This window comes from Calcarisporiella thermophila (genome assembly GCF_041956535.1).
Source record: "Calcarisporiella thermophila strain CBS 279.70 unplaced genomic scaffold VTP21scaffold_5, whole genome shotgun sequence".
In the NCBI taxonomy this organism is placed as follows: Eukaryota; Fungi; Calcarisporiellomycota; class Calcarisporiellomycetes; order Calcarisporiellales; family Calcarisporiellaceae; genus Calcarisporiella; species Calcarisporiella thermophila.
In genome coordinates this window covers 6143-27087 of record NW_027192195.1, presented here as the reverse complement: position 1 = coordinate 27087, position 20945 = coordinate 6143, and the positions used below count along the sequence as shown (strand labels likewise).

The following is a 20945-nucleotide window of genomic DNA, read 5'->3' as shown; positions in this document are numbered from 1 at the left end:
ATCCGGATTACATCATCCATTTTTACTACCGGGGTTTTAGACCACACAGTATAAAATTTAAAATCCAATATACTTAATTCGGAAAACATGTAGAAAGTGCACAGTTTGATTTGCCAATGCGAGTTCTTGTGAGAAATTTTATCCAAATTTCGGCCTCTCAAGAGGCGCAATACCTTGGCGCATTATGGGAATAAACTAGTGAACTGATAACCTATGTGACTTACTGATTAAATTGTTATATAAAGAGATTTTCTGGCAAGGTTCTCTCGTCACTTTCATTCATTTCTGTTGCGTTACAATTATTAGGATGTCTATGAAAGTTGTTGAAGTTCCTGGTCCGAATCAACCTTTTCAAGTCGCCAAACGTCCAATTCCTACTCCTGGTGAACATGAAGTTCTCATAAAAGTCTTAGCATGTGGGGTGTGTCATTCCGATGTGGCCGTTTTAGCCGGAATGGCAAAATCTTATCCAAGAATACCTGGCCATGAGGTATGCGGACGTATCGCGAAACGTGGTCCACGAGTAGCAGATAGGTTGCGTGAAGGAACCTTGGTTGGAGTCGGCTGGCATGGTATGTAATTTTTAACTCTGGTGAAGACAAAAGAAAAGGGGGGTGGGAGTGGGGACAAGGAATAAATAGTTGCGAGATACAGAACTTAATCTATTGGGCTCTGTGGGGATTGTCGTATTCTTTAGAGATTTTAATTGAAGTTCATTTACCTGGTAGGTGGTAACTGTTTCACCTGTGATATGTGTCGTGCGGGCCAGTATTTCGCGTGTGAAAAAGAATTTGTAACTGGATTAACCTTTGATGGTGGCTATGCAGAGTACATGATTGCGAGAGAGGATGGTAAGAATTAGGATTTCACCGTTTGTCTATCGTATATGACACTAGTCTCAATTTTATTCTATTAATGCATTTTTATAGCCGTAGCTGTCTGCCCTGAAGATATGGATCCAGTTGAAATTGCGCCCTTGCTCTGTGCCGGTGTCACTGTTTATAATGGCATGCGTAATGCCGGACTTCGACCTGGGGATGTATGTGCAATTCAAGGCGTTGGAGGATTAGGACATCTAGCCATTCAGTACGCACGTCAAATGGGTTTCATTACTGTCGTATTATCCACCAGCGATTCAAAGCGAGAGCTCGCTACGAAGCTTGGCGCTCATACATACATTAATCAATCGCAAGTTGATGCGATTGCTGAAATTAACAAGCTTGGTGGCGCAAACCTAGTTATCGCTACAGCTCCACATGCTGATTCAATTTCGCCCCTAGTAAAATGCCTCGCGACAAATGGCACACTTCTCGTAGCGGCCGTACCATTGGAACCATTGAACATTGAGGCAGCAATGCTTATTAAAAAACGGGCAAAAGTCCTGGGATGGTATTCAGGTGTTGCAAAGGTATTAATAACCAGGGATGTTTTAATAGCAATCTTGACTATAAAAGGCTAACCTTTGATGCATGAATATTCACTGTAAATAGGATTCCGAAGAATGTGCTAAATTCTCCAAATTAACTGGATGCAAGCCGATGATAAAGAAATATTCACTTGATCAGGCTCAAACTGCATTTGATGAAATGATGGCGAATAAGCTACGTTTCCGAGCTGTTATCGATTTATCTCTTTAAATTGAACGAATACTTTAATCTGGTTTACTTCCTGTTTCAATTTCACAAATGATTAGAGGGTGAAATATAGGATGATATTAAATAAATGTAAACTCTCTATGGCTTGGTTCTAAACTTACCTCATATATATTGCCAATATACATGTAGTTTCGGGTATATATAGGTCGTTATGAATGCATTGATTCCAAATTATCCCCTAAGTATATACATAACCCATAATATAATATATTCAAGTTTTCACCAACACCAAAGTATCGAAATAAAATTCGAATCTTTGCGCAAATCTCCTGTGCATAAGGATCTATTGTTCATTGCTTTTCCGTATAATTTGGCTAGAGAGTATCTGAAATATTCCTAGAATATACATACAAGTTGAATATTATTCGGAAGAGGAGTCGATGAAATAACATAGAAAGACATTAACAATTTTAATAAACAGAATACCAAAGCTCTTTAATCGGCATGCAATGTGTGGCTTATGAGCATTTACGCTTTTGTCACATGTGTAACTTTCAGATCTTCTTATTCTCTGTCTATCTAGCTACGTCATCATTTAATTGATATATATACGCACATTCGAGATTGTAATAAATCATACGGAGCTAAATCTTTCTCTCCAACTAAAACCCAATCACAGAGATTTTGCCTTCTAAGCCTCCAATTGGATGGAATTTCAAGGAATAAAGTTTACGTGAATTTCTGGTTTGATATAAACATAACAATCCCATTATCTCAATCATCAATAAGAGAATAAGTGGTGGTTGAAGAGATTTTTGGTCAATTGAGAAATTGAAATGTTTTTACTCACCAAAGCGGTTACTGGTTCTCAAGGAGAGATTGATTTCGCTATTTCAGAGGAGACAGAACAGATCTCCTGAAATCGCTTTTATCTCAGAAAAAAACCTATATTAAGCGCCTGATGAACAACAATTCAATATCTTTCAAGGCCAACCCTTTCATCCTACATTCGTGGTAGCGGTGAAGGTTGTTTAACTCTTCGAAACTAGCTGAGCTTTCCAGAAATACAAGGCAGAATAGAGTGATGACGATGTTTATCGCGAAAGTATCTGAAGATAGGCGGAACTTTATTTGCAACAACACTATATGTTCTAACTAAATGAGGCAGTTAAGCAGAGAAAAAAAATTCAGAGTGTAAGACGTAGCCCATCATTATTTAAGCACCCTAAAAGATTGCTCTGCTCATTATTTTTTTGAGGGTGCAACTTTTTGAACGATATTTTTAACATTTTACGATTTCTCTGTATGACTTTGGATATTTGCCCGGATCATGAATTAAAAATAGACGTTTTTCTACATATATAATCATCCTGATGATAGCAGCAACAATCCCTCCAAATAAAGGAGCCCTTGATGACTTGTTTCCAAATTTCGTGGACAACCGGAAGGGATTATAAGGCCTGGAGGTTTACTAGTTATGACTGCCCTCAGATTCCGATTCAATTTTCTATTATTAGGAGTAAGCTTGGTTTCACTGCATTGAGTTAACCCCATTCGATATCTGTTTCTTTTCGACAACATTTACATCAGATGATATGATAATAAGCAAATGCCTAATAGAACAGGACTTACTCATCTTGGCTGAGTCGCTGGGCTTCAGCTGTAACCGCAATAGGCTCTTCGTTCAAAACTTGCAGGTCCAATGAAATAAGAGAGCTGCATATTTTTCCTATTTCGCCGTCTTCCGATTAAAACTTCATCTAGGTTATGTAAACGCATCCTAGTCCACAGATCTCTCAATTGTCTTGAAGCACAGCCACAGCCACTATCTCAGGAATTCACTAGGGTTCATCTCTTCTCACAACCTACGATGAGGCTGACTATGAAGCACAAAAAATTCCAGAAATAAATTCTTTTAGCGATGGAGAAAATAGCTACTCAGAAATCAATTTACTCGGTCATTCAAGTAAAAATCCAGGTTGTATAAATACTGAGCTATTTCTATTTTATATTGATTTCTCGATTATTACTCTCATCTTTTGGGAAAATATAGTATTTCTTATTATAGTCTATAACTTTCGCTAAAGTTGCACTCCTAATCAGGATTCAGAAGTAATACCCAGTATATGAAGTGTCTCCGGAATTTCCTGCTGACTTTGGCGCTAGTCGCTGTGCTATCAACTGGCGTCCACTCCCGTTCCGTCGGTGTGATTGTCTACCCTGGATTCGAGGTTCTCGATGTCTTTGGTCCGCTGGAATATTGGAACTTGCTCTCGGCCGTCAATCCTACCAACCTGAGCGTTTCAGTTATCTCCCACGAGGTTGGACCTGTAAGTGCAGTCCCGCCTAACTTTCCGTCAGTGATTGGACAGAGTGTTTTTGCAACCCACTCGTTCAACAGCGCCCCCAACCTTGATATCCTCATGGTTCCTGGAGGAATCGGCACATGGTCATCGATCAACGACACTGTGCTCCTCGATTTCATCAAGCAAACATACCCCAAGTTGGAATACTTAATGACCGTGTGTACGGGCTCGGCATTAGTTGCAAAGACAGGTCTATTGGACGGCAAAATGGCGACCTCTAACAAAAGGGCGTTTGATTGGGTCTCGCAACAACGGCCTAATGTTAAGTGGGTCCGCAGTGCGCGCTGGGTGGAGGATGGAAACATCCTCACTAGCTCAGGAGTTCAGGCGGGCATGGATCTGACCAACTACCTCATTGGAAAGATATATAACGAGACGACGGCGAAATTGGTCAGTGATTTCATGGAGTATGTGCCTCATAAAGATCCCACATGGGATCCATTCGCTAATACCCCGAAATAACAAGTTATTTTATAATACTCTTGATTATTTTTCGAATCAAAATAAATTATTTATTTTGTATATTAAATTGCAACTATCTAGCACGGTTAAAATGTCTGCGCTTCTGATTTCACTGAAATAATGTGGGAGCAATGCTTGCAATCGGCCCAAGAGAAATTGCCCAGCTGTATTCGTCGCCAGCTCAGAACGAGTAATAAATAAATAAGTTCTAATTTAGTTTTTCAACAGGGAGATTGTGAGCAATTTTTTGAACAGTCGAAAAATCATGGGCAACCATGATAAACAACCTTGCGTCGTCCACGCATTTTGGAAATCTACTTCAGCTATTTCTCAAAACCCCATAACTTTAGGAAAATTGTTTTATCAAACTGACGATTCAGTGCTTTCCGTCGTGATGGATCTATATTTTGGTATGATAAAATGCTGTGGCATCTGAATCACAGATTTTATCCTCACCTTGTTGCTTACGAAAAAGAAGAGGTGGGCAGGCAGACGGAGTAAGATTGAGCTTTGCTCAGCTGCAGCCGCATACAGATGAAGATTACTCTGCGAAATTGGATAATATTTCTCATATTAAAAAAAAGAGGTTGCTGGCAATTTTCTCCTGCTTGTTAATATGCTATGATACCTATAATTTGCAGCTGAGCAAACACAACCTATCTTTTCCGACAAGAACGAAATCTTCTTTTCGACGATTTCGTTATATATGTTTTCCATCCATACTTCAGAGTGACACATATGTTATTATCAGATCTTCTTAATCTGAGTCTACGTAACTATGTTATCATGTGTTTGATATATATTCGTACATTTGATATTGTAATAAATCATACGGAGTTAAATCTCTCTCTCCAACTTAAAACCCAATCACAGATGTTACATATGTTACTTTCAGATCTTCTTAATCTCTGTCTACGTAGCTACGTCATCATTTATTGGATATAATATATCCAATGTACGTATATATTATATACGTACATTTGAGATTGTAATAAATTAAGAAGGAGTTAAATCTTTCTCTCCAACTAAAAACCCCCGTCACAACAGAGATTTTGCCTTCTAAGCCTCCAATTGGATGGAATTGCAAGGAATAAAGCTTACGTGAATTTCTGGTTTGATATAAACATAACAATCGCTTTTTCTCTTGTTTATTGAAAAATGTATCGAGAGTGTTGAAGAGTTTGTTATGGCTGGCCTAAATGCTAGCGGATCGCTTGAGAACCACATGTTGCTTCTATGCGCTGAGTTCGACATCCGTCAATATTAGTATGTTTTGCGACAAATCCGATTGCCCTCATCCCACAATGATTATACCTTTCTAAAGATAGTCCGCTGTAGTATTGAGGTATGCTTTAATAATTTCCTTGTATCCTTTGTCGAATTTATCTAGTGTCTGTTAATATAACAGCTTGGCTAACCCCCAAAATCTTTGTAGTGCTCGTTTTTTTTGGTGTAGATTTATTTGATTACCCAACGGTATATGCCCAAAACAAACCGGTTGCAGAGCTAGTGGGATAATATTACGAATGTCTCTCATGAGCTGAGGATCTTATCGCTAATCAACGTTCGTATACTCGCAGTCTATTCATTTTCAAATAAGCTACAAGCTATTGGGACGCCCAAGAAATGCATGTGTATATTCGCGGTTTTTAGGAGCGCAATCCCCTTCATAAACGCTTTGAGATTTTTGCACACATCGACAATAACCAAGCATGGAAGGCTGAACTTATTGTAGGTACTATCAGCATTTACGAGCTCAGGGCCTCTGTCCACAAGATTAATAAGAGAGCTAAGCGTCCAAAATATATTTTGCAGCGTGCCATTCTCCAACGCGGGTTTGACAGTTTGTTCTGTAGTATTCTCAAGCTTGGTTAACAAAACAGCAATTTCGGATAGTTTACCCTTTACTTTTTAGTAATTGTCGCTAAAGCATTGTGGATATCCTTAGCTTGAATGGATTCAATCTGGCTACGAATAAGAAGAGTTGCGAGAGAAACGCTGCCTTCTAAATGAGCAACACTCTGAGCAAATTGATTCGTTTCAAGGTCGTGTCGACGAATTCTGCGATTGTTCTTTCCTGTTACGATTTTGATTTTCAAAAGCAGTGAAAGCTTATCGCTCTACCTCGGGAAACAACAATTCCTTAGAGCCCGAAGACATTCATTTTCCACTTAAATTTAGTCGACCCGACCATGAAGCGGTTCAGTTTGGCGGCAGTGTTTCTCTCTCGCAACTCCTCTTATTCATAACCAGACTGAATCAATTTAAGGATATCCACAGCGCATTAGCGACACTTGCTTGAAAAGAAAAGGATGAGCTGTCTGAAATGGCTGCTCTGTTAATCAAGCTCGAAAATACTACTGAATATACTGTCAAATACGATTGACAGTTTTTAATTCATGGATTTTAATCGAGTTGCTTCTCTTTATTCCGGCCCATTTTGTACCATAGAGCATATTGTATGTCTAGATTTCGCATTTATAAAAACATAAATCAACTTAAATTTGTGTTCCAATTTTTAAAATTTCTACTGTATGAGTAAGGAACATGTTAAAATAAGCCTCAGAAATGAATTTATACGGGAAAGTGATATCTACGTTTATGATTGCTTAAAAGTCGCTATTATTGCAAAGTTTGTATAATAAGCCGTATACAATTCTAGCATCTGGAAATTTTTTTATCATGTATTTAGAAAATTGTCGAAATCAACGCGAGTCAGAATCGTGCACAATTATGATATAAGGCTAGTTAACCTGCGATCACATTCGAAAAAAGTGTACTGCAAAAACTTGGAGCGTATGGTAAAAGTGGAAGGTCCAGTGAGCTTGGGTAGAAATTTCTTCGCAGGGGCGGCGTGGTTGGCTGTAGCGGGACGACAAGCACCTTATGGAAGGAAGCCTCATTAAGATCTGGTAGCTCAGTATTGGGGTATCACTCAGGGAATGCGGAGGTCGTGCGGTGAATCTCCACTCTGATCATCCAGTATGAAGGCTGCTGCGTAAGTGGAAAGAAGTGCCTTGTCGCAAGCTTGAATTCCACGCTGCATCGTTTGTGGGCATTCCGTGCTTGTGTAACCAGAACATATTCCTCCTATTCAATTAATAGACAGATTTCCCCCCTTTTTCGCTTAATCTTGTCTAGAGAACCAACTCGGAAATTCGCCCCGATTTCTCTTTTTTTATCTCCCCTAACCTCGGATCTCTACCAGTCCCCGTATTATGATGTCTTAGTTGCTGATATCATTAGGCTTAGTATCGTTCTAGGGCAAGTGTAGGATGACGGTAAAGGTTGTATCATCTATTATCTCCTAAGACAAGCTTCGTCCAACCGAATAGAATTACAGCTTCGAGTTAGAATGATCCGTTAAATTGCTCTTCGCAAATTACACTTACACCTCGATGTGTCCACCTTTTTCTATTGCGATATTGAGTATCTAGGACAGTTTAAGTCTTCGGACCAGTCTTCACTGCCCACGCATTTGCGACACACAAACAGGCCGGTCGGATCCACTTGATTCTTAATAGTTTTGAGGCGCGAGTAATTGTCACCGTAGAAGGCCTGCTGCCAATTGGGTTCATTTGGATCGGCCTCATTGGCATAGCAGCCCGAGTCAGGGATGAGATCACGAAGTGGCTGTATAACTCTGGTGATGTCAGAGGCTACCTCGTTTTGCTTTTGATTGGAAGAGTTTTCGGGCCAGGATATCATGTAGAGGGTATGCAAGAGGGATTTACGCCATGCGGGATTGACGGCATTGATTCCACCATTACGCGCTACTTCACCTCCACCAAGGAGTCCTAACCCAAGCGGGCTGTTGGGTGGAAGCGTTGCCATGGTTTGAAGGAGGACACGGGCAAGCTCAGTCGCGGAAGATTTACTCTCGAGATTGCTGCGTGGAATTAGACGAGATCCCATAAGAATATTATCACCCCCTACGATGGTGCAATTGCCAGCGGGATCCGGGCTTTGAAGCCAAATAGCAGAGCGCAGCCAATCGAGGTAGGTGGGGAAATCTTGCAACTTGCCCGTGAAGAGGGCTCCAGGATGTTTTTGTACAAGCGAGGCAATGTGTTGCTGGAAAGAAGCGTTGGCGGCTGAGGAGCTGGTCAGGTAGAAAATAAAAATGGATTTGTCGAGATTGCCAAGTTGCCAGACCAGCCTGCATCAGAGAGAGCAGGTTGCAAAAGTAGAATATCGCGCAGAAGGTCTTGGTATGATGCGTTGCCGATTTGGACGTTGTAAATGGCGCCCGAATAACGATTTGAAGGATACGTTCGATAGGTTACACTCGTCACAACACCAAACGTACCTCCTCCTCCTCCACACAAGGCCCAGAAAAGGTCCTTATTCTGGCAAGCATTGGCGATTCGCAGCTCTCCGTCCGCCGTCACAACCTCCATCTGAAGGACGTTGTCCGGTCTCATACCATACTTAGGACCAAGCGGACTGTGACCTCCACCCTGAGCATATCCACCTGCTGCACCAACCGTAAAAGATTGCCCCCCCACTATTTCCATGTTGTGCTTGCTCACTGCTTCGTATGCTTCGCCCCATTCAACGCCGGCTCCTAACGTAACTGCAGATACTCCCTTGGTGCAGCCGCTAGCGTCGAAGGACTCATGAAAGGTGATATTTTTGAGATGATGAGTCCAAATACTTAGTGAACCTGGTGCCGTGCTTCGCCCAAGAAAGTCGTGCCCGGTATTTTTGACGGTAAGACGTAGTCGGTTGTTGGCAGCAAACCTCACGGCGTGTTGTATATCCGCACGGTCCGAGACATCTACAGAATACTCTGGGATGGAGCCTTGATGGCATGGAGAAGTGCGATTTGTGTTCGACGAGCAGTTTGCATTATTATCTACCTCCCAGGTCTCATATTGCATCGCACCAGCCTGGTCAATTCGCCATAAAGGATTATTCCATTGTTTTTTGACCACATTACATGCGGCTTCGTCATAATGAGGGTCATGGCAAGGGTACGCAGGCGGAAAAGTGGCGAGTAGACGTCCCCCGAGAGTTGTATTAAACCGATCCCACGCTGTAGTATCTGGCCAACATGGATCTTTGGGCAGGCAGCGACATTTGAGGACGGGGGATGTATTGATAGAGTGTACCCACAAGGTTACTACTAGTGTACTCAACAGCAGTTGACCCATCGATTCACCACAAGGTTTGAATATAACTAATTTCTTTTATTTTAAATACTTCTCTTAAATCTGGATTAATATCAAGTTTCATTCTTATACCATTAATAAAGAGACAATATAGAATAATTCTTGCACAGTCATTACCATAATTTAGTGAAGACGCGTCATTACTCTGATGGTTTCTGGGCTGAAGAAAATTCTATGAGCCTTTCATTTGAAATGAGGAATTTTGGACGAGGCTGAATTTCCAAATTTGATTTGACTTGAATATTTTTGCCACTATTAAAAGGAACCCAAGTAAATCACGCAAAGATAATCAACGTCAGCAGCATATCAGGTATCATTCCAAATAGCAACCTAGTATTTGGCATAAGCCATTATGCCTATCCCGTTTCGAAAGCAGGAGTCATCCATCTTTCCAAAATTTTAAAACTCCGACAACCCTATAAGAGGCCATTTTGTCTTGATATTTAAAAAAAAAAATTGCAAGATCTTGTATGAGCACCCTTTGCTTTTATCACCGCCTCTAGACACCATAGCAATGTGCCTATAACTTTAGCGCACAACTCTGGTTCTATCTTCTCACACTCTTTCTGTAGTATATCCCAAAGTGACTGGGCATTAGTCGGCTGTTGCTCACGATTTTCGATTCTTCTGTCCAATTCATCCCACATGAACTCATTCAGGAGACTGAGCTGGCCGTCCTAGTACATTAATATCGTGGTTTGCTAGCCATTCCACTGTACTACGCGTGGTATGCTTAGGATCATTATCATGCTGGAAAATAATTTGATTCTTGTCGAGGTCATACCAATCTAGCGTTCTCATTAATTCATCTCCTAAAATATTCTGGTAAAGTTGTGCATCTAGTCCCTTCTCGATTCGGCACATAAACCCAATTTCTAAGTGATGCATGGCCACACGGTAACCGAACCATTACCGTGCTTGACTGTATTTTTGAAATGATGCTCGCGTATAGTATCGCCTGTAGCCTTCCAATAATATCTTCTCCTACCTGTACTGAACACTCTATATGCTTTCATCTGACCATATGACACGCTTCCAGTTATATAAACTCCAATTTCGATATTTACGTGCAAAGGATAGTCGGGCTTTCCTATGGCTAGCTTCCAAAAACGACTTTTTTCCACAAGATCTCGAGCTTATTTGGTTTCACTTCAATGCGTTCCTTACAGAGGTCACTGACAAATTGGCATTTTAATCTTCTTCAAGATGTTTCTTTGCGTCTAGTGTATTCTCATATATTCCAGCCTTGAAAATTCGTACGAGGACTTCCTCTTGACTCTCAGTGAGAACACGTGGACAACCAGAGACTGGTTAAGAAGATTCTGAAGTGCATAATCTACGATATTTGTTGACGATATAGTAACTCACCCCAAACTGGCGCGAGGTCTCTCTGCTGGATAATCCCTTATTTGTAATAGGACGGCTCGTTTTCTTCTTTTCACATGATATGATATAATGTCATTATTAACTTGTTCTGGCTTAGCTGTTATTTTGTTATTTTCTGGTGTAATATTTATGGGAAGATATATTTAATATCTGATCAGAGATTTCATATTCTTTTTGAATTTTTGTTCTTATTTAAAAATTTCATACTATTTCCTTTTGTCCCTCAACGATCTCTATTTTTTATTAAGGTCATCTGTCTATCTTAAGAGCCATGTTATATTATTACATAATGAGATTATCTTTAAGTTGACTGAATCCGAGATTTGCTTCATTGAGATAGACCAAACAAGTTAACGTATTATTAAGAAGACACATATGTAGACAGCTTGTAATAACTAATAGTTTAGTTAAAGATGGATTATTTTCCAAGATAACAAGCGTTTAGGGAGTTTATTGTGGAGTTGCATCAGCATCGTTACCGGGCTGATGCTCACGTGGCAAGCTGTTCAAGCGGCGTGCACTGCTCTAGGATTCATGGGCTATCCGCTGATGCCGGACAAGCACAGAGGCCAAAGCGGAGGAGCAGCAGCAGAGCTATTGGCTATTTCGATTTGGGAAATGCAAGAGAGCCGAGCTTGCTCGTCCATTCCGGTTTGCGCTCTCTCGAAGCCGGTGCAGCAAGTATCCTTCGTTGGCTGCACCGCCGCCGGCCCCTCTGCGCAGCTTGCGCGGCCTCTTCTCTCTTCGCTCCACGTGCATCAATATCAACGCTAGGGTCCAATCAGAGGGGCCTCCACGTGGATAGGGCACTGCGAATGGGAAGAGTTTCGGAGGTGGTTGAAGATTGGATGTTTCATGTCCGCCTCAGGGATCGATCGTCAATCGAAATACGCTCGAAACAAGATTTTCTCCAACTGCAGCCGGCACTCGAGCAGCACCTCGCCTCGGCAAATATGAGGGATATAAGGGCCGTGGAGAGGCGCGCCATTTCCTTTCCTCGTCTCATTTTCCCCAGCCGCTGGTTTCCAACGCCGTCGACAAACTAACTAACCCCCCATTTACTAGAAAGCGCAATCACCCAAAATGCAGCTTGTCAAATTGACGGTCAGTATCGTGGTTGTTTGCGCAATCCAGCAGCTTGCAACGGCTAGCATCATCCCCAAACTCGAGGCTGAAATGATACAAGAGCCAGGTATTTCGAGATCCATTGCTGCCTAATATTCCACCGCGATTAACTTGCATTCTACGTCCAAAATTCATTCGCACAATTAGCCTGTATGTATTGTTATTACGCGTGAGCAGTTATTAAATTGAGAACTAACGGATGACTTCACCTCATTTTCCCTCTGCAATTGTGCCAATGAATCAGTTGGTAAGTAGCCCCTAGTTGACTAGACATGAACCATTTTATCAATTAATTTAGATGTATTCTACTGCTACTAACCGTGTCACCCATTGCATATAGAAAGTAACTATCATGACACCTTTTCATCCATTCATACTTTGATGCTAATTTTTGCCCATAATTTTGCGCGTATCATTGCCGTCAAAAGAGCGTGAGTTTCAATTTTTCAAGATGAAAATGTCTACTATTGATTGCTAAGGAGGCGTTTGGGCAATCCCTGTCATTTGTTTACTTTAAATAGGCGGTATGTACTTTATACATTATAAAGACGCAATCACGTTAATCGTTAATGGGATGTACTCCAATTCATTTACACTATTGGTTCACATTAATTAGACAGTAAGTATCACCACACTGCACTATGATAGTAGCAATCCTAGTATATTCAGATGGGTCATGTCTCATATTTTTGCTACGCTTTGATTTTTTATAGCCGGTAAAGGTTGTCAGTTTAAATCATAGCTACGGCTGGCCAATTGGATGCTAATGGTATGCTCTTCTTGCTTGTTCCATTCACTTGTCTCTAATAGACGGTAAGTAGCACTGCGCTCCTCACTATATGCAGTCAGTGTCCAGACTATTAATGGAGCTTGTTTCTCATTTGTGCCATTTGTTTATCTCGAGTAGACCGTAAGTAGCAATCCATTTCACATTCAATGCAGTCAATGCATAAAATGCTAATGGAATATATTTCGCATTGGTGTCACTCGTTTATCTTAACAAGCCCGTAAGTAACCCTCCACTCCACACTAATCCCATCCATTCTGCTGGATGTTAATGGAAAATATTTCCCATGCGTGTCAATCGCTTAGCTCAAACAGCCAGTAAGTATCACCCCATGCTACGCTAAGTGCATCCATTTTGCTGAATGATAATGGAATATATTTCTCATATATCCCATTCATTTTTTTATAGAACGTGAGCAATACTATTTTGTGCACATTTTCATTCCACAGAGTGCTAAAATATTTCCTATTTGTGCCACTCGTTTATCTTAACAAGCTCGTAAGTATAATCGCATTCTACTATGATAGTAGCAATCCTTATATATTCTGATGGAGCGTGTCTTATATATTTGTCACACTTTTATCTTTAATAGCCGGTAAAGGTTGTCACTTTAAATCATTGCTACGGTTGGCCAATTGGATGCTAATGGTATGCTCTTCTTGCTTGTTCCATCCACTTGTCTCTAATAGACGGTAAGTAGCACTGTGCTACACACTATATACAGTCAGTGTCCAGACTACTAATGGAGCTTGTTTCTCATTTGTGCCATTTGTTTATCTTGAGTAGACCGTAAGTAGCAATCCATTTCACATTCAGCGTGGTCAATGTATTGAAAATTAATAGAATATTATTTCTCACTCCTATTTGTGCCATTCATCTATCTCTAATAGGCGGTAAGTAACACTCTATACCACATTAAGTACTTCTATCTTACTTAATGCTAATGAAACTTTTTTTCTCACTGGTGCTATTCTTTTCTCTTAAATAGTCCGTAAGTAGCACTCTGATCTCGATTAAGCACATTCATTCTGTTGGATGCTAATGGAATATATTCCTCATTGGTACCTTTCTTTTATCTTATCAAGCCCGTAAGTAGTATTCCATTCTATGTTCAGCGCGGTCCTTTTATTAAATGCTAATGGAGTGTACTTTGCACTGGTGTCATCTGGTTACCTTGAATAGAATGTAAGTAGCACTACATTTCACCTTTATGCACACTCATTCTGTTGGATGCTAATGAGATATATTTCACATTTGTGCCATTCTTTTATTACCAATAGGCAGTGAGTAGTATTCCATTTCTCACTTAACGCAATCAATGATTTGAATGCTAAAGGAATATATTTCCTATTTGTACATTTCGTTTATCATGAATAGACCGTAAGTAGCGCTTTATTTCACACTCAGCACAGTCAATGGGTTGAATGCTAAAGGAATATATTCCTCAATTGTGCCACTCGCTTGCCTCTAATAGCCGGTAAGTAGCATGCCACTTCTCACTAAGCGCATCTATGCTGCTGGATGCTAATAGAATAAATTTTCCATTTGTTCCATATGCCTATCTCTAATAGGCCGTAAGTAGCTCTCCATTCCACGTTCAGCGCAATCAATGAATTGGAAGCTAATGGAATCTACTCCACATCGACGACAATTTGTTTATCTTGGATAGTTGGTAAGTAACACGCCACTTCACCCTCAGCGCAATCAATGTATAGAACGCTAACGGAATATATTTCTCTTCTGTGCCATTCATTTTCCTTGAATAGTCGGTAAGTGGCTCTCCACAATCGTTGCAGTCAATGGATTGAGTGCCAATGGAATATATTTCTCATTTGTGCAATTTGTTTATCCCCAATAGGCAGTAAGTAATACACCATTACACACTCCACGCAGTCAATGGATTGAATGCTAACGGAATACATTTCTTATTTATTCCATTCGTTTATCTTGAATAGACCGTAAGTAGCCTTCTATTCCACATTCAACGCAGCCAATGTATTGGATGTTAATGGAATATATTCCCTATTTGTGCCATTCATTTATCTCGAATAGTCGGTAAGTAACACTCCATTCCACACTCAACAAAGTCGATGTATTGGATGCTAATGGAGTAAATTCCTTATATGTGCCGTTTGCTTTGCTTAAATAGTCGGTAAGTAGCTCTCCATTTCACACTCAACGCAGTCGATGTATTGAATGCTAATCGAATATATTTCTCGTTTGTGCCGTTCGCTTATCTCTGACAGGATGTAAGTATCGCTCCATTCCACATTCAACGCAATTGATGTATAGGATGCTAATTGGATATATGTCTCATTTGTACCATTCGTTTATCTTGAATAGCCCGTAAGTAATACTCATAATACATCATTTCTACTGAATTCTGATGGAATATATTCCTCATATGTGCCATTTGCTTAACTTGAATAGTCGGTAAGTGGATCTCCATTCCATACCCAACGCATTCAATGTACCGAATGCTGATTTGAACATTTTCCCCACTTGTGCCATTCGTTTATATCTAATAGGCTGTAAGTAGCACTCATTTCACAACGCATTCAATTTATTGAATGCTAATGGTTTGAATATATGTGAATATATGTCTCATTTGTGCCATTTGTTTATCTTGAATAGCAAGTAAGTAACACTCCACTCCGCATTCAATGCGCTCAAAGTGTTAATGCTAAATTGAATATATGTCACATATATTTGTGCCATCCGCTTATTTTGAACAGTCCGTAAGTGGCTCTCCATTCCACGCTCAACGTAGTCAATAAATTGAATGCTAATGGAATATATTTTTCATTTGTGCCATTCACTTGAATAGTCGGTAAGTAGCACTCGATTCCACACAAAGTGCATCCATTCTGCTAAATACTGATAGAATATATCCCTCATTTATGCCATCTATTTATCCTTAATAGGCGGTAATACTCCATTCCACGCTAATTTCATCTTTTCAATTGAACACTAATGGAAGACACTTATTTTTTGTGCCATTTGATTATCTTGAATAGTTGGTAAGTAGCGCTCGATTCTATACTAAATGCATTCATTATACTGAACACTGATGGAATATATTCCTCATATGCCATTTGCTTATCTTGAACAGTCCGTAAGTAGCGCTCTATTCCACACTCAACGCAGTCAATGTATTGAATTCTAATTGAATATATGTCTCATTTATGCCATTTGTTTATCCTGAATAGCTGGTAAGTCGCCCACCTTTCCACACTCAATGCATTCAGTGTATTGAATGCTAATGGAATATATCTCTCATTTGTGCCATTCGCTTATCTTAAATAGTTGGTAAGTAGCGCTCATTCCAAACTCAATGCATTCAGTGTATTGAATGCTAAGAGAATATATGCCTCATTTGTTCCATTCGCTTATCTTAAATAGTTGGTAAGTAGCTTTCCATTCCACACTCAACTAATTAAAAGTACTGAATGCTAATGGAATATATGCCTCATTTGTGCCATTTGCTAATATATAATAGGCTGTAAGTAGCACACATTCAATGCTCAACGCGGTCAATGTATTGAATACTAATGGAATATATACCTCGTTTGTGCCATTCGCTTATTTTGAATAGCCAGTAAGTAGTACTCTTTTCCACGCTAAATGCATCCTATATACTGAGTACTAATGGAGCATATTTCTCAATTGTGCCGTCCACTTACCTTGAATAGTCCGTAAGTAGCGCCCTTTTCCACATTCATCGCAGCCAATGTGTTGAATTGAATATATTTCTCATCCGTGCTATTCGCTTATCTTGAATAGTTGGTAAGTAGCACTCTTTTCCACATTAAGTGCATCCATTCTATTGAACTCTGATGGAACATATTTCTCATTTCTGTCACCTGCTTATCCCTAATAGGCGGTAACACTTCATTCCACACTAATTTCATCCTTTCTACCGAATACTGATGGAACGTATTTCTTATTTGTGCCATTTGCTTATATTGAATAGGACGTAAGGAGCACTCCATTTCATACTAACATAGCATTCATTCTACTGAATACTGATGGAGCATATTTCTCATATGTGTCATCCGATTATCTCGAATAGCCAGTAAGTAACATTCCATTCCACACCCATCGCAATCAATGTGTTGAATGCTAATGGAATATATCTCTCATTTGTGCTATTCGCTTATCTTGAATAGTCAGTAAGTAGCTATCCCTCCCACACTCAACGCATTCGATGTATAGCATGCTAATGGAATATCTTCCCCGTTTGTACCATTCGCTTATCTCTAATAGACTGTAAGTAACTCTCTATCCCACACTCAACGCAGCCAATGTATTGAATGCTAATTGAATATATGCCTCATTTGTGCCATTCGTTTAACTTGAATAGCCCGTGAGTAGTACTCTATTCCACACGTCAACGCAGTCCATGAATTAAATGCTAATGGAATCCTTTCTACTGAATACTGATGAAACATATCTCTCTGCTATCCATCTGCCACCCACTTATCTTGAATAGTCTGTAAGTAGCGCACCATTACACACTCCACGCTGTCAATGAGTTGAATGCTAATGGAATATATTCCTCGTATATGCCATTTGCTTATCTCGAATAGTCCGTAAGTGGCACCCTGTTCTACAATAAGTGCGTCCATTCTATTGAATTCTGATGGAACATATTCCACATCTGTGCCATTCCATTAACACTAATAGGCAGTAAGTAAAACTCTTTTTCATACTAATTGCATCCATTCTACTGAATACTGATGGAATATACTCATTCATACCATTCATTTAAATTTATTAGCCTGTAACTAAGCCAATTCATTTTGCTAGATACAAATGGGATCTATTTCTCATTTGCGCCATTTGATCATTTTTAATAGGTAGGTAAATAGAACTCCAATTCATTTTCAATACAACCCTTCTATTGATTTGCTATAAGATACACTAATTCAGATGTTTTATTTTCCATCAACTCTGAAAAAAAAAGGTTAATCAATTAGTACCTGCCAAAATGAGAGAAGCGATATATAGCTCCAACAGCCTCGCAATTTATGAGCGCATCATATTTACGTTTACATTTTTATTTATATACAGTATATGTTTGTAAGAATATTTTTGTAAGAAGATACATTCTATTGTGGATTTACACAGGACACCACGACATTCTTTATGCTGACCAATCTCAACCTTTATCTTGTTTCATAACCTTATTTGTATCATAGCCACTCTGTCAGAGCCATTAGCCACAACGTTGTTCTCTTAAATTATAAATACGTGTAGCAGTTCCTTAGAACTGTTATTGATACTGATTCTTATTGAATGAATGTGAAATGGTCTGATTCAATTAAGTGAGCAAAGTGGGCATATGGGAAAATGAGCCAGAAACGATTCATTTATCTAATAGTTGTAAAATTTTTGCCACTTGAACCTCGGGATATTACAAGGGTAACCCTTGTAATGTAGTTATCATTGTGTATAAATTAATCGAACTTCCACTGTAATAAAGATAACTTGGATTTTCTTGTGAGTCGAGTCTTGACCACTACATTCTGCTAGTGACGACTAAGAAAAATCGTTTATTTATTTTATTACGTGTTATCAACAGCGAAGATAAGATACAATGGATCAAAACTCTCTCGAAGACATCCTAAAGCAGCTGGCTACCCTTATTGAGAAGATAGTTTCAAATACTTTGCAAAATTCCAAAGAAGGTTTTATCTCAATTCCTTTGCCACTGTTCCATGGTCGAGATGGGGAGAATGCGCGAAGTTGGGTTCGGCAAGTTGACACAATATTCGAAGCGATGGGAATCCCCGATCAACGGAGGGTCGCAACAGCTGCATCGTACTTGAGAGACACCGCTCAACAGTGGTATCAATCAAACAAGTTGATGAAAGATACACCAAAAGAATGGCAAGCTTTTGGCAACAAACTTATTGCGGCTTTCGAACGTGCTGATTACCAAATGTCCCTATGTAATCAATTGAAGATGCTTCGACAAACTAAAAGCATTCAGGATTATGTCTTCCAGTTCCGCATCATCCTTGGACAACTGGATTCCTTCGGTGATATAATGACAATGACTATGTTCATCAACGGATTAAAACCCAGAGTGAGGACACAAGTCATCGCGGGATTGCCGAAATCCCTTGAAGAGGCCATTAAATTAGCGGTTTCTTATGACGCTGCTATCAATTGGGGCAAGACTCTTTCATCATACACTGATAAAAGCGAAGGATGTAGTCAGAATGCAGAAGACGATAATGGTACGATGTCGATGGAACACAATAACGTTTCTCGTAAAAGAACAACGAATTTCAGGCAAAAGCAAAAGTTCCAAAGATTCGGAAAATGCTACAATTGCAGAGAGTAACGCCATATCTAAATGATATAACCTAAGTTTGAATAAGAGAGCTTAGCCTGCACAGATCACGTCAACAAATAACCCTGATGTGAACGACGCCGACAAGAGAGCAATCCACCAAAGAAAATCATGGGATAGAGAAAGGAAAACGTGGGGGTAGAAAAACTCGATAAGACGCAATCTATTCCGATACAATGGCCTTGTAAATGACGTGCCAGCAAGTTCCACAATTGGCCAGAGGTGATGGTAGAGAAGGAATGCTATGCTGAGGTGGAGGTAAGCTCAAATGTTATTCAATCGCTCATATGTACAATATGAATAGGTAATATACTATAAGTCTTATGATATTATTTGAAATTTTGTCACTCATAAAATCATTGATTATTATAGTTTTATTTCCATTAAAAATTTCAGGAGAAAGTTCTCATGTTGGTGTTAGTGCGCTGGTCGAGGGACTGGTATAAAGATAAATTTGATCTAAAAAATTTCGATATGCCTAGCACGATTGGATTTATCCGCGTAGAAGCGCTGGATAGGTGTGTAGGATGGATAAAAATGGGCCAACAAATATTCTTTGTGTATAAAAAGAATTTTAACACATTACCCTCGACAAACTGAACCTGGAAGTATATAAATCATGTCTAACTTGAGCTCTGTAAAATATATGTAAAATTCTGGTAAAAATCAAATGAAAAGATTACTACTATTATTATCTTAATATTATTTTAGCACTAAGCCTAGCGTATGCGACGGCTTAGTATAAATGGAATAGGCAGTCAGCAGTCCATGCTTCACGATAATGAGGCCGTTTTATTGGACAAATGAGCTACTTCCAGAGAATTTGCATAGAAAATTAAAGAAATTTAAAGAAAAATAAAGAAAAAATCTGAGAATAAATCAAGAGTATAAAAAGCTGTCGTTTCCCAAGTGCAACTCCTTGGCCCTCCCGAGAAGAGGGGTGGGGAGATATAAGAAAAATAAAAAAGAAAAAGAAAAATAGGTGCAACAAAATCAAAATAATACATTGAGGGGTGGGATCCTGAAGCATGGACTGCTGACTGCCTATTCCATTTATACTAAGCCGTCGCATACGCTAGGCTTAGTGCTAAAATAGAATGCGGACTACGTCAGCAGTCCATGCTTCACGATGATCCAGAGGGCCCTAGCGCGCTTCCTCGAGTCCTAAGGAGAGAAGCGCGCCCGAGATATCGGCATTTACCGCTCTATCCCTGCGGTAGTATAGGTCGAAGGTAGTGGTGGAAGACCAATTCCCTATTGCAACCACTGTGTCTACATTGAACCTTCGTAGAGCGAGGGTGGCCCCTGTTTTCCGCGCGTCATGGGCTCTTGCGTCGGGTGAGGCGATTGCAAAGATTGTTTTGATCCATCGCGAAATCGTTGCGGGCCTCGCCGGGCAAGCGATTCCAGGGCAGAGGAATACCTCTGAGCCTTGTTGCAGTTTACCCTGTTCTTGCCAGCGCCTCCTATATTCAATGAAGCACTCTACTGGACAGAGGTTGGGGTCTGGGAATCGATGGACATGGAAGGGTTTTATGGTGCGCCGATTTCTTCTCGTTTCCTTCGGAGCGATTATCTTCCCCTTCATCATTGTTTCTCCAACCGCGGTCGACTAAAGGTCCATGCGTGCTAGATCGGATACTCTAGAAAAGGTGACTACCGCCAGGAGCCATGCCAACTTGTAAATAA

At 39.9% G+C, this 20945-nt stretch overlaps 6 protein-coding genes across 6 annotated transcripts; 4 read left to right on the top strand and 2 right to left on the bottom strand.

Moving 5' to 3' along the window:
• Positions 1-307: 307 nt before the first annotated feature.
• On the top strand, positions 308-1637 carry VTP21DRAFT_9098 (uncharacterized protein; the record flags this gene model as incomplete). The annotated part of the gene is made up of 4 exons (XM_069400017.1): positions 308-572; positions 729-851; positions 930-1408; positions 1491-1637. 4 exons carry the CDS (start codon positions 308-310, stop codon positions 1635-1637), a joined length of 1014 nt encoding a protein of 337 aa, XP_069253986.1.
• A 2084-nt stretch (positions 1638-3721) lies between these two features.
• VTP21DRAFT_9097 (uncharacterized protein) lies at positions 3722-4423 on the top strand (the record flags this gene model as incomplete). The annotated part of the gene is made up of 1 exon (XM_069400016.1): positions 3722-4423. One exon carries the CDS (start codon positions 3722-3724, stop codon positions 4421-4423), a length of 702 nt encoding a protein of 233 aa, XP_069253985.1.
• A 3414-nt stretch (positions 4424-7837) lies between these two features.
• On the bottom strand, positions 7838-9579 carry VTP21DRAFT_9096 (uncharacterized protein; the record flags this gene model as incomplete). Its single annotated transcript, XM_069400015.1, has 2 exons — positions 7838-8525; positions 8579-9579. The coding sequence occupies 2 exons, from the start codon at positions 9577-9579 to the stop codon at positions 7838-7840; spliced, it is 1689 nt and encodes a 562-aa protein (XP_069253984.1).
• A 1890-nt stretch (positions 9580-11469) lies between these two features.
• VTP21DRAFT_9095 (uncharacterized protein) lies at positions 11470-12201 on the top strand (the record flags this gene model as incomplete). Its single annotated transcript, XM_069400014.1, has 3 exons — positions 11470-11736; positions 11852-11962; positions 12049-12201. The coding sequence occupies 3 exons, from the start codon at positions 11470-11472 to the stop codon at positions 12199-12201; spliced, it is 531 nt and encodes a 176-aa protein (XP_069253983.1).
• A 6293-nt stretch (positions 12202-18494) lies between these two features.
• Positions 18495-19247, top strand: VTP21DRAFT_9094 (uncharacterized protein; the record flags this gene model as incomplete). The annotated part of the gene is made up of 1 exon (XM_069400013.1): positions 18495-19247. One exon carries the CDS (start codon positions 18495-18497, stop codon positions 19245-19247), a length of 753 nt encoding a protein of 250 aa, XP_069253982.1.
• A 1153-nt stretch (positions 19248-20400) lies between these two features.
• Positions 20401-20847, bottom strand: VTP21DRAFT_9093 (uncharacterized protein; the record flags this gene model as incomplete). The annotated part of the gene is made up of 1 exon (XM_069400012.1): positions 20401-20847. The coding sequence occupies one exon, from the start codon at positions 20845-20847 to the stop codon at positions 20401-20403; it is 447 nt and encodes a 148-aa protein (XP_069253981.1).
• Positions 20848-20945: the final 98 nt, after the last annotated feature.